The sequence below is a fragment of the Muntiacus reevesi genome, chromosome 13 (genome assembly GCF_963930625.1).
Source record: "Muntiacus reevesi chromosome 13, mMunRee1.1, whole genome shotgun sequence".
In the NCBI taxonomy this organism is placed as follows: domain Eukaryota; kingdom Metazoa; phylum Chordata; class Mammalia; order Artiodactyla; family Cervidae; genus Muntiacus; species Muntiacus reevesi.
Window position 1 is genome coordinate 58,072,612 of NC_089261.1, and position 17,299 is coordinate 58,089,910.

At 44.9% G+C, this 17,299-nt stretch overlaps 1 protein-coding gene across 4 annotated transcripts in view; it reads right to left on the minus strand.

Annotated features, from left to right (window-relative positions):
- ZNF827 (zinc finger protein 827) overlaps window positions 1-17,299 on the minus strand; it is a 186,844-nt gene that overhangs the window by 10,283 nt on the left and 159,262 nt on the right. For all 4 annotated transcript variants that reach the window (XM_065904478.1, XM_065904480.1, XM_065904481.1 and 1 more), the window contains exons 9-11: window positions 10,837-10,974; window positions 6,948-7,119; window positions 5,931-6,097 (exon numbers count right to left, since the gene is read on the minus strand). In XM_065904478.1, the coding sequence (XP_065760550.1) occupies window positions 5,931-6,097; window positions 6,948-7,119; window positions 10,837-10,974 (477 nt within the window). The remainder of the gene's footprint in view (window positions 1-5,930; window positions 6,098-6,947; window positions 7,120-10,836; window positions 10,975-17,299) is intronic.

The window sequence follows — 17,299 nt, forward strand, 5'->3', positions numbered from 1 at the left end:
CCTTGGTCGGGGAACTAAATATCCCACATGCTGTGTGGTACAGCAAAAACAAAAACAAAAAAAAAGACAAAGAAAAAGCTAAGAGAAATCATTACCACAGGCCCAAATTGTAAGAAATGGTAAAAAGAAATTCTTCAGGCAGTAGGAAAATCACACTGAATATAAAACATGGATCTACACAAAAGGAATGAAGAACACTGGAAATGATAACTGCATGAGTAGACAGACAAACTTTTCTGACTATTTAACAGCTCTTTAAAATATAATAAAAGTAATTTTGTTCAAAACTAAGGTAGCAATTATAACAGGTAAATATATGATGACAGTAACCTGAAGGCTGGGAGAGGAGAAATTACTGTGAGGTTCTTATACTAAATGAAGTGGTATATTATCACTTGAAGGTAAATGGTAATAAATAAAAATGAACATTATAAACCCCAAATAACCATGATTGATACATTGTTCATGTTCAAGAGACTCAATATTAAGATGTCAATTGTCCCCAAGCCAATTCAATGCAACCTCATAGTCTTGGTTAGTTTAGGGTGGCAAATATAAGGAGACTGTGCTTCAGTTCCTTTTCAAATCAGCCAATTAAGTAATCTGGTGATTGTAAACTCTTAGAAACAAACTTTATTAGGAGATTAAAAAAATAAGTCATATTTTGTATATAGGCATAAAAAGTCCAGACGTAAACAAAGCTGTAATGGTGGTGACATCTAGTCTATCAAGTGATCAGCCTTTAGGCTTGTTTTTTTTAAATTTGGCTTTCAACATTTTCTGGAGTGACCATGAATTACTTGTCCAATTAAAACATGTGTGTAAAAAGAGGAAGGAAAAATATTTACCAGTTTACAATGTTTTCAATGTTTCTCTTTTAAGAGCTGTACTTATGCCTAGCACACCCAACTCTTACTTCAGTTGACAATTTAAAAAACCTTGCTCCTTAGGAGAAGTGAACTTGGTTCCTGGACACACAGGAGATGACTTCACTTACTGACCCATCGTGGAGAGATGGAACATGTCTTTAACACACATCCCTCCCTTGGTACCCGGAAAGCCAGCACCATGATTGCCAGTCTCTTATCTAAATATTGAACCAGTTCAGTCACATTTTGTAGACAAACAGAATATTTTCAGTGGAGGCCCTGAGTCCCCTGAATTGCCTCAGCAGATTCATCCTTTAAGACTGGTCTTACCAACAGAATATTATGGATGCTTAAACTAGCTTTTAGAATTAAAACAGATAATTTGGGGGATTTTGCTTGTGGTCCAGGGTTAAGATTTTGCCCTTCCACTGCAGGAGACATAGGTTCAATTTCTGGTTGGGGAACTAAGATTCTGTAAGCTGCACAGTGTGGACTAAATAAATAAAAACAGGTAATTTTAATTACCATCTTTAAGAATAGCTCCAAGTACCCTCAGGCTTATGGCACTGGGGAGAGCTACCTAAATGAAGAAACGCGGATTCTCCAGGCAAGAACACTAGAGTGAGTTACCATTCCCTTCTCCAGGGGATCTTCCTAACCCAGGGATCAAACCCAGGCCTCCTGCATCGCAGGCAGATTCTTTGCGGACTGAGCAGCCAGGGGAGCCAACTATACAGGAGCCATGGCAGATACTCCGGGCTAGAGCATGGGGACACAAAAAAAGCCCAGCCCACTCACTCTGTAATCCTGTCGACACAGCTCCTTTTCCCCTCAGTCCACATCCCCCTTCACTGTATCCGTAGGGGGTGAGCCAGGGTGCGCTCGTCAGCCCAATCCAAGGCTCACTATGATCCCAGCGGTCACTGACCTTCAGCATCGCGAAGATTTGTGGTGAAGGACACCTGCGCGCAGGTAATGCAACCTCAAACTCTAGGACGGCCAACTGAAGAGAGCTTTACAAACCTAAATATTTTGTAATTTAAAATGACAAAAATTGAGCAATGAGCCCAGAAAAAGCACCAACCCTCTTTCTGCCTCAATACAAATACCATTACATTTTTGGTGTCCTTTCAATTTAAAAATTGTTGCCATTAATTGCATAGAGGTTAAGAATAAGGACTTACGATCCAGAATACCTGAGTTTAAATGCCATCTGTCCCACTCAGGAGCTGTATGATCTGGGACAAGATATTTAACTTTGTGCTTCAATTATCTCATCTAAGAAATAGGAATAATATCAGTATTTCATATATTTGTTGTGAGACTCAAATGGGTTTTTATATGCAAAGCACAAAGAACAATGTCTGGCTCATGGTAAGCACTGTTGAAGACTATATTATTGTATTATAAAATATAACATACAATATTTATAAAATATAATAATATTAATAACTTTTTGTATTTCCCCATGCTGTTGTATATACCTGACCTACAGTTGCCTCTCAAAAAATTTATAGAAATAATTATGAATTAACAGTTTTAAGTGATAGTACTATATCCAGGGAGTAAACTTATTCTGCATGCATGTGTAAACATGCTAAGCCGCTTCAGTCATGTCCGACTCTTTGCAACCCTATTGCCCATGGTCTGCCAGGCTCCTCTGTCCACGGGATTCTCCAGGCAAGAATCCTGGAGTGGGTTGCCATCTCCTCCTCCAGGGGATCTTCCCGACCCAGGAATTAAATCCACATCTGTTAGGTCTCTTGCATTGGTAGGTGGATTCTCTACCATTAGTGCCACCTGGGAAGCCTTAAACTTATCCTACTCTCCTAAAATATTTCCTTAAAATTATATTTTAAATGAAAATTAATATTCTACTGGCTGCTTTTATTTTTCCTACAGATAAATTCCCAGAAGTGGGATTACTGGGTCATAGAACATTACATTTTCAAGGCTCTTGTTATATACTAATTAGTTTTCAAAAGTTCCACCACTTTGCAAGGCCATGGCCACAGGAGGATCAGCAGCTTCTGGCAACAGTGGAGAACATTATAAGATATGCTTCTGACTTAATAGGTGAAACATAAGCCACTTCTGAGTTTTAGTTTGACTGCTAGCAAGGTTGAATAATTTTCCTGATGTTAAGTGATTAGTTTTTCTTTCTTTTATTGTGAGTTGACTGTTCATGTCCTTTGTAAATTCTTCAGCTGGAGGCTTTAAGTGTTTCTAACCGGTTTATATGAATTTTCCATGCTGTAAATATGTTAACCTTTGGTCATTTTTATAAACACATTTTACAGACTGTGTTTTTTTTTAGTTTTCCTTCTCTTTTGCTTTTCTTTTGCAAACAGAAGAAACTTTCCTGTGTCAAATCTCTTAGTTTTTTTTCCTTTGTGATTTTGTGTGTCTCTCAAGCTCTTACAAATCCTTCTCATTCTGGAAATTTGATAAATATTCTATTTTCTTCAAGCCTTCCTAGGGTTGATTTGTTAACAGGGATGGGGTAAGTTATGTGGAATTATTTTGGTGTCAGTGTGACGTGAAGACAGATGGATGTATTTTCCAAATAGCTATTCAAATTCCTTAATGCCATTATTGCAACATTTAGAGACTGCAGCAAAATTTGTGTTGAGAAAGCACCAGAGGGAATGTCTTTCCTTCCTGGTGTTCTCCGCAGGGACAAGGAGCCAGAGAGGAAGAGGGTGAGGAGGAGTCAAACACGAGACAGCAGACAGTTCCCCAAATTCCTGCTCAGCACTTCATTCACCAGCGCGTCTGGGTAAGAGGAGCCAGTAAGGAAGTGTGAAGAAGGACGTGGATTCTAAGGGAGACGACGTAACAATCTGCTATTCATGAGAGCTTATCTTGTAGGTCACGACTTCACTTAGGTAACGAGAAAGCGCTCCAGATCTCCCGGGGCACTGAAACACAGGAGGCCCGTTTTTATGACAGGTAAGTCAAATGACCAGGCTGCCCCGGACTCGGTGGTAAAGAATCTGCCTGCGTGTATCTTCCTGATACCGGGAATGAACTCGTGTCTCTTGCACTGGCAGATGGATTTTTTTTTTTTAACCACTGAGCCACCAAGGAAGCCCCACTATGGAGTATATATACTGTTTTATATCATAACTTTGCAATCACACAGCTTGTTGATTACAGATGTAGACTGACATATTTTGGGGCAAATTCAAACGCTTCAAAGCAGCAGCTAGATATAAGAAACCCCCCTTGTGACACCATTAGCTTATAACTAGGGGTCAGCACACTGTAACCCTTGGGCCAAATTTAACTTTGTGTTTTTGTAAATCAGGATTTAGTGGAACGCTGCCATGCCCACTCTTCTACATATTATCTGTGGCTACTTTCCATCCAATAGGACTGAACGGTACTGACAACAACTGTATGGCCTGAAAGCCCGAGATATTTACTATCTGGCCCTCAAGAAATACGCTGCTTAGCACCCCGAGCTTATAGAATAGGATGGAACCTTATTCCCTAACAGCAGCAGCACTAAAGGCTTCTACTGTGTTCAAGGAGAAACATCTTTAATGCATTTCACTCTGGGCTCTCTGTACTAATCTTCCTCACAATCTCAGAGGGAACAAGATCTCGCCATGTTCCCCATGGCAATGAGGAGGTGAGTGTCTGCAGCGGTTACTCGGGAAAGTGAAGTTTCCAGTGATGACAAGTAGGTGACGCCAAGTCCGACATTTCTCCAGGCATTAGTTTCTATGGTTTCCTTGGGGAGGTGTGGCGGGGGCTTGGATCAGGGCAGGAGGAAGAAGGTTCTCGGCTGGATTGAGGCGCACTTTGGGGTGGAGAGGAAAGAAAGGAAAGTATAACAGAAAAGAGAAGAAAAATCTGAAAGCCAGTGGAAACGGAAGCGAGGCTGGCCTTTCTCTCCACTGGCCACTCCAGAAATGCTGAATTTAATTTGTCTTGGATGTGGGTTTCCCAGCTCACCTGCTGCCCACGGTGCTAATGTGGTTACAGGCAGAAAACCGACTGTAAAGACGCACCTCCTCACTCAGCATAACGGCTCTCTGCAGACCTCCGAGTCAGAGCTGCTCAACTTACTGACAAAAGCAAGCTTTTATTGCTGTTGGCACCATGGAGCCAAGGTGGCCAGCACAGCAGAGAGAGACGGTTCTCGTCCATGCACACCGCCGGCACAGCTGTCAGGGAAATGCCCCTTCCCAAATCCTTCATGGGCCGAGGATGCAAGAGGCAGCCTGGGGCTGGAGGTCAGCAACCTCTGCTAGGGACTTGTAAGCGAAAGGCAGGGGGAGCTCCTCTTCATGGTCACTTAATGACTGCACGCTGGTGTCATTCGTAACCACCACTTGGGAGAGGGTGAGTGCAAGGCAGAGTCAAATGTTAACATTATCAAATGGACGGAGTTAACCAGCACGGCCTTAAAGGAAAGGAAAGCGCTGGCCAAAGTCTTGGCTGCAGCCTTGAGTGGTTTCAGGAGAAGCTGGTTTTCTTTGCGCTTGAACAGAGCTGCCGTTCATCACTCTGGAGGGGGCAGGGCTGCAGTTTCAGGGAAGAGGAGGGGAGCCCGCAGAGATAGGCATGCTGGACTCTGACCCCAGAAAACAGAGAGGGCAGCCCTCTGCCCGGGGCTGCCAGGGGCCATCAGAACAGTGTGGACAGAGCGGGCTCCAGCAGGAGCGTGCTCAGGGCTGCTTGTAGACTTTGAAGAGAACACCTGACCCCTGGTAAGCCTCCGTGTCTCCCCCGTGTGGTACACCCACAGTAATATGGACGGTGGAGGGTGGTTATAAGAGATCCAGGGTGCAAAGGCACATCGTCAAAGCTCCATGACTGTTACCTATGATGGTGATGACTGGGATGAGGAACCAGCAGAGCCTCTCAACTGCATCTGAGCCTGTGACTGTGTCAGATTGGCGGGGCATAGGCCGGGCCAGGCAATGGCCTTGGGGCTACAGGGTAGCACCCTCTTGGAAGGAGATGCCACGGCGACGCGGATGCCCCTGTCAGGCGGGGCGGCGAGGGGCGGAGAGGAGGGAGGGAAGGGCCGACAGGGAGGGCGGTCACCTGTGTGCTTGCTACTGATGTGCGTCTTTATCTCCGCCTCCTCCATGGTGACGAAGTCGCAGGCCGTGCAGCAGATGGAGAACATCCACTGCTCCTTGTCCACGTGGAGCGACATGTGGCTGACGAACTGGACGTTGAGCTCCGTCTCAAATCCACACACGTGACAGCTGGACCGAAAGAGAGATGTGTGAGCTTCCAAACGGAGGCTACGGGAGCACGCGGTCCCCTCCCAAATCCCGACCTTGACATGCGTTGGTCCCACCAAAGGGCTAGGCATTAGGAAACCCCTCCGCTTTCTGGGATGGCTCGGAAGTGGTCGCCGTGCCAGACAGATTAAACGCCCGCATAATGTAACAAGCCCATGCATGCTATAATGATACTAAATAATCACACAGTTAACTCAAAATTACAGATTCCAGATGCTCTACATCATCTAACTGATTCCTTTGGGCAAAGGGATGCAGGACAGCCTGGCCAAGATATTAGCGGAGCTGGTGTGCCGATAAACTCGCAAGCCTGACAACTCGAGCTGTAAACAGCAACCACACCAAATACTAATTCATGGTTGAACATGAAGAGAAACAGGCACCTCCAGGTCCTAAAGGATAACACCGCGAAGGGAAAGGAGGAAATACTTCCAGGGCTATTTGCTCACAGTTCTCAGATTCATTTTGTCCTTAGGATAATTCTCAGGAAGCAGTGAGTTGCTCAATGATAAAGGCGGGAGCTTCCTGGCTGTAGGGACCTCCCCGCTAATAACCCCCGAGCCTTCCTCTCTCCGGACCCCACACAGCGCCACCTCCATGACCATTTCCCTTTTAACTAACTCTCCCGGGCTCCCAAGCCAGCAGAGGAGTCAGCGCCACACAGGCTTCAACCCAAGCAAAGTCAACACGAAAAGGAGGCTCAGCCCTGAGGCTGAGACGAGACACCTGGTCACCTGTGCCCTAGCAGATGTGCAGGGAGAGTCCGAGAAAGTCTGGGCAGCCCGGACCAGCGGGCCCCGCTGCGGCCCACCTGTAATAATAAGGGTGCTTCTTCCCATCACTGCCTTCGGAGGTGACGGCGCTGACGATGTCCTCGGCGTCCGTGCTCACCAGCTTCACCGAGTGGACGGTCAGGTGCTGGTTCAGGTTTGCGCGGCACTTGGCAGCATAGGGGCACAAGTGGCATTTGTATTTTCTTTCCTCTGGGGGCGAAGGGACAGGAGAAAACCCAAACCACGCTCAGAAATGGGAGCCCAACACCTGGCAAAAGACCACTCAGAGGTATCAAGGACAGGAGGGCGCAAATCTCAGTTCCAGTGGGGACAAAGTGAACCCTCTGGGATTGTGAATATCGAAAGAGTCTTCCGTGATGGATCAAGTGGTAAAGAATTCACCTGCCATTGCAGGAGACACAGGAGACGCGGGTTCGATCCCTGGGTTGGGAAAAAAATCCCCTGGAGGAGGGCATGGCAACACTTCAGTTTTCTTGCCTGGGAAAGCCCACGGACAGAGGAGCTTGGTGGGCTGCAGTCGGTGGGGTCGCAAAGAGATGGACACAGCTGAGCACACAAGCACATACAGTCTTCACCTGGTGGCGCCTGCATTTATACTTTCAAAGATAAAAGAAAATTCCAGGGCGACTGGACCATCTGCTTTTTTCTGGATACCCATAGGCCCCTCTTCCTGATAACGGGAACCCCATGCAGGCTTCAAGAACACTCTGTGTGTGTGTGTGTGTGTCTAAGCTCCCAGGTGTGTAGGTCCAGGGTGGGTGCTGAGCTGAGGAAGGGCATGTGAATCAGCCTTCTCAGGGCTGGTGTGTAAGAGACACACCATCATTTTCCCTAAGCTCCAGGCCTGGGTCAGTCAAGAAATAAACCCGAAGAAAATTAAAGGGGGAAAAAAAAATGAATCAGATGAAATAATTGAATTGGAAATTTTCATGGTACATAAATAAAATAAAAAACTTTAATTATATTTCTTAATAGAATCTCTTTCATAAAACTGACAATGTTTTAGGGCCATTTTCAGAGTGGCATTCTGAATTCATTTGACTAATCAAGTAAATTCAAGGAAAAGGAGCCGGCTTTGCTTTTAGGTACCGCTAGAGATGACAGACGGCAGCAGAGGATGAAAAGGACAGCTTCCTTTTCTGTCCTTAGTTCTGACTCTGTAATACAGGGCTTGCCTTAAAGAAAATACCTGTCTGTCTTATCTACATCACAGGGTAGAGTGCAAAAAAAAGTTTTTCTGCCACAAAATTTAAGGCATCATTATTATTATAAGTGGTCCTCAACATCTGAGGGGCTGGTGGCCTGGGCTCAGGTAGAGCTGGGGAGGAGCCCTACAGTGTAGAGAGAATAGTCTTTTCTTTAGAATTTTGGCATTTCTAATTAATAAGCGAGGTTGTTAAGCTTTGATATTAAGATTGTTAAGTTTTGGTACTAAGGTTACAATTTCTCCATAAAGTGAACCGTTGAGCTTTCTTTCTCTTTTTCCTTTTTTTTGGCCGTGCCCCTGTGGAATGTGGGCTCCCAGTTCCCCAGCCAGGGATCAAAGCCTCACCCCCTGCAGTGCAAGCATGGAGTCTTAACCACTGGACCACCAGGAAAGTCGTTCTCTTTTTCTATCATTTGGAGTAGTTTAACAATATCAGAACTTTCTAGGTCTTGACAGGTTAAAAAAGAACCCTGCTGGAAAAGTTTCTGGGCCTGATACTTTGTGTTAATATTGTCTCCTCATCTTTCCAAATTCCCCTTTGGCAACCAGTTTATTTGAGGAGGGCATGGCAACCCACTCCAGTATTCTTGCCTGGAGAATCCCATGGACAGAGGAGCCTGGCGGACTACAGGCCAAGTTTCTCCCCACCAGCTTTGGTGAATTTTGGAAATTTTGCTTAAATTACCTATGTCATTTAAAATTTTCAGCTTTTTTTTTTTTTTTTTTTTTGCCACTGAGTTGCCTTTATTTTCCAGTAATTCTTTAACAACATCTGTATTAGAAATCAGGCTTCCCAACATAAATGTCCATTAATAGATGAATGGATAAGGAAGATGTGGTAGCTACATCAATGAAATATTGCACAATGCATGCTAAGTCACTTCAGTTGTGTCCGGCTCTCTGCGACCCCATGGACTGTAGCCCACCAGGCGCCTCTGTCCATGGGATTCTCCAGGCAAGAAAACTGGCGTGGGTTGCCATGCTTTCCTCCAGGGGATCTTCCCAACCCAGGGATCGAACCTGCGTCTCCAGCACTGCAGGCAGATTCTTTACCACTGAGTCACCAAGGAATAAAGAAATATTACTCTGCCATAAAAATAAATGAAATTTTGCTACTTGCAGCAACATAGATGGACTTGGAGGGTATTATGTTAAGGGAAATAAGCCAGACAAAGACAAATATTGTATAGTATCAATTATATGCAAAATCTAAAAAATAAAGCAAACTAGTAGTTTAACAAACAAAGAAGCAGACACAGATTTAGAGAACAAACTAGTGGTTACTACTGAAGGGGAGGGGAAATTAGGGGCAGGGAAGCAGGAGGCACAAACTACTGGTGTAAGATAGACTCAAAGATGCATTGTACAACATGGGGGGAATATTTTGTAAGAACTGTAAATGTATAAGAGAAGAACTAGGCTTCCCTTTTCATTACTCATTTTGAATACTTTTGCCTCCTTTGTTTTTCTTAAACGGACTTAAAGGGATTTATCCATTTATGATCTTCTTCTGAGAATTTGTTCTTTTACTAATTCTTTATGATGAGTGCTAAGTTACTTTATTTTTGTTTTTCTTCCCTTCTAATTAAAACATTTAAGTCCATAAAGGTTTCTCAGACCAGAGCTGCAGCTGTTTGTTCCAGGTTTAGGTATGAATGTTCTCCTTTCATTCCTCCTAGATGTCTGGAATTTGTGATTTTCTTCATTTCCTTTGATCCGATTAGGTAGGACATTTTATGGACGCTTGGTTATTTTAAATTTCATTGAAGTATATTCAGAGAATGTGGCACTCAGAAGTTCCACTTTTTTGAACAAGTGAAAGTTTTCTTTGTGGCTAAGTATATGACTAAATTTAGTCTTTACTGGTTTAAAAGATTCAAAATATTAAAAAACAGATATATAAAGAGAAAATTAATCTTGTTATACTAATACTGTCTTGCTTTTTTGTTTTGTGTAATATATAAAACTGTTATCATTTTCTGTTTGCTCTAAATAAGACACATCTGAATTTTTCAACAAGGCTGATCTTCAGTGTAAAAATTCAAACACTTCATTTTCTTATTTCCATCTTGCTTTTTGTTTAATATTGATTTTTACCTCACTTCTTTTTGCCCTAGCTTATTATTGTTGCATTACTATTTATTGGGGTTTCCACTTCCCAGTACTCAGAATCAACCATAATTCTCTTACTGTACATTAACAAAGACAGACACTATTTCTCCACCAAGGTGCTCTTTCCCCTTCCTCCCACCTACCACAATGAGATGAATCCAATAAGATAGAGTGCAGTCACCCACCCCCTATGCCTTCAAGATGAGAGCAATAAACTCTTTAGAGTTGAGAAATTTCCCCTGAACACACCTAAATGTGAATCTTTTCTCATCAATCCTCCTTGAATGCAACAGATCCTTTCAGTACAAATAAAAAACTCTTTCCAGAGCCTTATTCGAGCATGCCAGGTAAAATGTCTTGAAAAGGTCAGGATAAAAACATTTATACCACTTCCTGGTTTAATTAAATTTTTTTTTTGTCCACACCAAGTGGCATGTGGGACCCTAGTTCCCTGACCAGGGATCGAACCTACACCCCTAGGATTGGAAGCACAGAGTCTTAACCACTGGACCGCCAGGGAAGTTCAGAAACACAGATTCTTGATCATGAAGAAGCCAGTGGTCCAGAGGGGGAAGGCCCCGACTCACCTGTGTGCAGAGACAGGTGTCGGGACAACGTCTGCTGTCGGCCAAATACTTTCCCACACACGTCGCAGGGGAAGAGCTGGTCGTTGAACTTCCAGGAGGGCAATCCGTTTCCTGCCTCGAGGACTATCTTTTCTGTTTCTGGGCCAAAAGAACAAAGCAGTGTGAGGAATAAACAAGGCAATGGAAGCACGTTTCAGCTTGGTCAACATTCAAGTTAATGTTCAACATTCAACTTAAGCCAAGGCTTCCTTCTGAGGAAGGTGGCTGGTAAAGTACAAGTAACCTCTGGTCTTCATGCTCATCTCCTGTCTCTAAGAAGGCCATTCTTGAAAACTGTGGGAAATGGATCCCAATTTTAGTCAAGGAGCTTGACTCCCATGGTTTCTCTCCTTCCTCACTAAAGGTCTGTGGACCCAACCCTTTAGCAGGATGACAGCATGGCTTAGCACTCTGCCCCAGATACAGCAGGGACTCTATGAAAGGTGCAGAATGGGTGAGCGGTTGAGTTGCATGTTAAAATTCCAGAAGTGCAGACTCTTGCCTGTGCGTGTGTGCTAAGTCGCTTCAGTCATGTCTAGATCTTTGCAACTCCATGGACTGTAGTCCGCCAGCGTCCTCTGTCCATAGGATTCTCCAGGCAAGAATACTGGAGTGGGTTGTCACTTCCTCCTCCAGGGGATCTTCCCGACCCAGAGACTGAACCTGCGTCTCCTGCATAGGCAGGTGAGTTCTTTACCACTAGCGCCATCTGGGAAGCCTGCAGACTCTTGCCACCAGACAGTAAATCAAGAATGCCAAAGCTCAGATTCTGATGTAGAAACAGATGGTTCCATCTCTTGAAAGGATTACACTTTCATTGTGCTTTATGCACAAAACATTTTGCCCTATGTTCTGGGTTGTGCAAAATCCTTAATGAGGAACCAGTGGTACACAGACTCAAGGACGACAACTGTGTACTGCTCGCTATGGGCTGAGTGTATGAGTCCCCGCAAATTCATACACTGAAACCCTAATGCTCACAGTGGTGGATTTTTAGAGGTGGGGTCCCTGGAATGTGATTAGGTCATGAGGGTACATTCTCACGAGTGGGATTAGTGTCCTTAAAAAAGAGGCCCCGCAGGGTTCTCTGCTCTGTGAGGACTCAGCAGGGCATAGGCAGTCTGTGTCCTGGAAGAAGGCCCCTGCCGGCCCACGCGGGCACCCTGCTCTGGGGCTTCCAGCCTCCAGGCCTGTGTGCGGTACATCTTTATGTTTATAAGCTACCCAGTCTAAGGTATTTTGTTACAGCAGCCTGAGTGGAGTCAGACTCTACTCCACATAAAATGCCCTCATGGAAGAATATACAACCAGAAATTCCCCAAAAGTCCCACGATGCTTGGAAAAACGAGAGCCACAAGTCACCTGTAAGTAATTCAGAGCCACGAATGACCTGCGTGGACCTTAGTATCTTCTTCTGACATCTTAAAAAGGGTTTATTTTCTCATCATCATCCATGGGGTTACCTTTAATTTTCTCATCTATCCTCTGGCCATGGGATTCTCCAGTCAAGAATACTGGAGTGGGGTTCCATTCCTTATCCAGGAGATCTTCCTGAGTCAGGGATCAAACCCACCTCTCCTGCACTGCACGTGGATTCTTTACCAATGAGCTGCCAGGGAAGCTCCATATCGCTTCTCACTGAATTAAGGACTCCATAAACATTCCTTCAACAGTAAGATAAGGAGAGAGGTGACAGAGTACCAAAAAGAGGGAAGGGGACACCTTCATGAGGACACTTGTCTGGGCCCACTACGGCTTTCAGCCTCACCCTGAAGAGCAAGACAAATGATTGACTGAGTCAGTATCTTGTCCTTTATCTCAGTAAATTACTGTGAATGTTCCTACAGCACGGTGGTGCTCGTACAACCAGATACCACGTGGCCATAATTAAATGGTGGAAGGAACTTTCCATAATATCAAGCAGATGAAAACATTCAGATCACTGGGCAGAGACAAACATCAGAGCAAAGAACCCGATTTCCCCCAGTTTGGTGAAAACTGCTTCCCAAACACAAATACAGGCTTCCACCTGCATTTGGGTGAGTCAACTGGATCAATTTTCATTTGAATTCAGACTTGCCAGACAGTGTAATCTCAGGAAAGAAGAAGCAAACACGAATGTATGTTTGGAAGGGGTGGGGGACTGATGGTGAAACTGCAAAAATGTTTGCTGCCAGTAATCCTAACACTGATAAGGCCCATGTATTGATTGATCTGTGTTTGTTAACTGTAGCTCTTCGGGCCTCAGAGACAAGATCGAGTCTTCTTATTAGAGTAGGAATGTGTGACCACAAACCTCTGCAGGGGAAGAGGTGGAGTTGTGGAGGAAAGAAAGTGCATAGGGAGCTATGGGCTCTGATATGTGAGGACAAGACCCACTCTCGGATGGCTGTCCTTGAGTCCGAGCTGTGAGCGTTTCCACACACGGCATGAGAGGGCATTTCGGTAGCTCGTTTGAAGTGTGCAATCACAACAGGCTTCAAAGGAGGATGATAGTAATAATTATAAGGAGAGATCAAGAGGGTACAGGGTCTTCCAGTACACTCCCAACAAGAATGAACTAATTGGGTCACAGACCAAACAAGCAGATGCAATTATAAAGAGAGAAGTCTCTTAGTAACTCTTTCAAGGATCAGTCATGTGCTTGAGAAGTTGAAGCATCATGAAAAGTCCAATTGCCTCCACCGGTCTAGAAAAAGGTTAGAACCACGAAGGCTGTGCTATGGGGAAGCAGAAGGACTGTCTGCAGACACGGTGAGGCAGGGTGGGGGTGTCCAGCCCTGGTCAGCGCCCCCCCCACCCCCCGCGGCCCCGGCCTGGGCCCCAAGCCCTGTCCAGGGACCAGCTCCTCTCCCTCCTTGCTATCTGCGTTTGCTTTGGGCACCATTGTCACTTCACATGCAGGAGCAAGGGAACCAGGCCATTGCAGCCTCATCCCAGAACATGACCTTGAAATCAGACTGGGGTGAGGCTGGGGATGGAGGCGCAGGTGCAAGAGGGGAATCAGAACTTTGCCCAAACAAGTACTGAAGTCAAAGACTTGCTCTTCTTTTTCCCGAGCTGAAATGGAGCCCAAGGGATGCCAGGGTCTTCCACGTTTCCTGGGGATGGTATCACCTGCCTGCCGTGAGAGAGACCTCAGAATCTGTTTTGATCCCTCCCTCCCTCCCTCTCTCTGTCTTTTAACACATCCAACTGGTCACCAAAAGCTGCCCGTCTGGTTGGAGAGCAATAGCTGAATGTGACGGACGCCCTGCAAGGCCACGCTTTAGGACCACTGTCTGCCTTCTGGAAGCAGGGCTGGTTCTCGCACCATGGAGGCCTGGCAGCTGAGACCACCAGCTCTCCAGGACACGTTCTGGAAGAGATCCGAGCGCTGCCTGCAGCTCTTGTGGATCAAAAGTTACCAAAAATACTGTAAACTACCTAAATTGTGAACCCGATAGATAAATGTTTATAAAAATGGATGTGCAGGCCTATACTAATTTCTTTGCATTAGTAACACAGACTGTAGCCCTACGTTAAGAAAACCACTGTGGGAACAAGTGGCAAGTGCCCCCAGGATGTGCATCTTTCAGCTCGATTCATAGTCACAGGTACCGTGCTCCATCATCTCCTTCCCCGGAAACCGAATGAACTGGCCTGGCTACTGCTTAACTGAGTCATTGCCGCTCACCAGGAACACTGCAAAGCCTCCTAAGCAGACTTGCGGGTCCCATTCCAGCAGCCCCTCCTGGGGGTTCCCGGATGACCTTTCTGAGGCACAAGGCAGGTCATGTCTCGTCTTCCGTTCCCTGTGCAGGCCAAACTCCTCCTGCACAGGGCTCCTAAGATCGTCCACACACTGACTCCAACCATCTCCCCGCTTCGCTTCCAAAAGGCTCCGTGGAGTGAGCGACTTGCCTTTCGGAAACAAGCTAGTCCCTCTGGAGCCTTCAACGCTTTTGAATCAACTATGCCTCCACCAGAAGCGACTCCCCACCTCTGGCACCTCTTCCGCACACAGACTCCAGCTCATTTTCAAGCCCTGTCTCAGACCGAATCTCCTTGGTCAAGCCTTGGCCAGTTCCCCAGCTAATGTGTCCTTTTCCCTTCTCTGGCCCAAAGCACTTTTATTGAATACGCTATTGCACCACCTTACCCGTTATATCATGTTTACCTATCTTCTATTAACATATTATGTGTATCTTTTTAATATAGAGCACCCAGTGAGTTTGACATGTGACGGTGTTCAGTAATTATGTTCTCCGGCTCCCCTCCCTATTAGAAGGTGAGTCATTGAGGGAGGGGGTCTGGAGGATTTATTTATGCTTCCTGGGCCTGGGCACAGACCCGATCTATAGCAGGTGGGGAGCAGACAGCTGTTGAAGAAGTGAATGACTGAATGAAAGGACCCGAGTTTGGCAGGGAATAAACATTATTCTTATTTTATACTGTGAAAGACTGAGGCTTGGAAACAGCATTAGTTAAAGCTAATGGCCAATTCAGGGTAAAAAATAAGGCTACTTGCTTTCTGAATGGTGTCTTAACTCAACCCGAGAACCATGATTTAATGATTTTTATTAGAAATGTTTCCAGGCCTGAGCCATATCCCCAGAGGGCCTCTGTCCTTACTCCTTCCCAGTAACAAGCCACAGGATTATTCTCTTCAAGACGCATTCTCCGGCAGACACTGTTTTTTGGTTAACCCAACAGTCACTCTCAACTTTCCTCTCCCCGTCTACTTCCCACTGTAGAGGCAGCTGGGGTGGTCATGTGCCAAAGTTATCACCAGTAAAAAGGCTTTGCTTTCCTGATAAAGAGAAAGATACACTTGGCGTTGGCCCTCTTCTTTTTCTTTCCTTGAACACAGAGACAGTGCCTGGGATTGCAGCAGCCATTTTGGGCATATGAGGCCTGAGGTGAAAGCCAATCTGTTAAATATGTTAAAAGGGAAAGATGAAAAATGTGTGGGTCCTGGATGGCATCTTCCAGTAGCTGAGTAAACGGTTGAAGCCACCCACTCAAGACTCACTTTTTAGATAAGTGAAATAAACCACTATTTGTTTCAGCCACTGTCAGTTGGGTTTTCTTTTACTTATGATGCTCTTAATTGAGACTCCCCCCATGATTACTCTTTAACTGAGGACTTTGGAAGTTAGGTCTGCCTTTGACAAGCTGTATTCCAAAATTCCTGTATCCCGTGAAGACCTCCCCATATTCACTGTCAACAGCAGTTAAGTGTACAGCCAGCTGAGCATATTTCCATCTTAATTATCTTCTGTTCTCCTAAAAAAAAAAACTTTTTAAATTAAGAAATTTGCTTTTAAAAAACTTTTAATTGAAGCATAACACATAACGGAAAAATTCACATAACACTAACTGCTTTGTAATCAGTGCAAAATTTGGAATACAGGTATTATTTTTAAACACTTGCTCTTATTTCCACATCCCTTAATATTTGTTTCATTATTTTAAGAAGCTGTGAGTAATTTTCTTCATTTCCTTTATAGCAAAATACTTAGTTAATGATTAAGCCTGGTGTGCTGCAGTCCATGGGGTTGCAAAGAGTTGGACAGGGCTGAGAGACTGAACGGAGCTGATACTTTTTAATACAGCATCTCAGAGGATTCAGTCTCCTACAGAGCATTTTATTTCCCTTTATCCTCTTATACTCTGGTTCCTGAGATATCCATACATTGTTCCCATAAATTCCCGGCTACTCGGTACTATTTGAGTGGATGTTTTCCTCTCTATTTTTCCATCCATGATATTTGCTTTGAATATCATTTGGATATTTCCTTCCTTAAATACATTTTTGCTTTAAGTGAAGCAATAACTAGGTATGCAGGAGTAAGCACTTTTTATCTCTTATAGTATGGTTCAGAACATAGAAAGGGTATTTGGAGAGTCACCCCATCTTAGCAGTCCCAGTACAAGGCTCTTAGCTCCTCCCCTTTGTGGTGAACTGAGAACCCTCATTCATAATGATGAGGCTCAACAGCCAAGAGACAGGGTGCCAAACTCGCCTCTTGTGATCCCGTGATCCGAGGCCACAGGTCTCATGTGACGCACAGGTCCATCAAGTACTTCTCCAAAAACTTCCATGTGATAAACCCATCTGGTACAGATTGGGAGGGAGCTTCATCAAACTCTATGTGACAGTACATTGGATCCAGCAGAGGACTCGGCTTTCTTTGAATCCAACTCTTTCATTTCCAGGAGGATGAAGCAAAGCATAAAATTCCAGGGCCTCTTCCACCTCACTGCACCTCACAACATGCACAGGTTTGAATAATAGAATCAAGGTTTCCAGCATAAGTGAGGCTCAGGATCATTCTGTTCAATTCTCTCTTCTTACATATGAGGAAACTGAGGCCCAGAGGACTGAGGTAATTGCTCGGGTACCTGGCCAGTGACTGAGAGAGGAGGGACCAGACTGGGC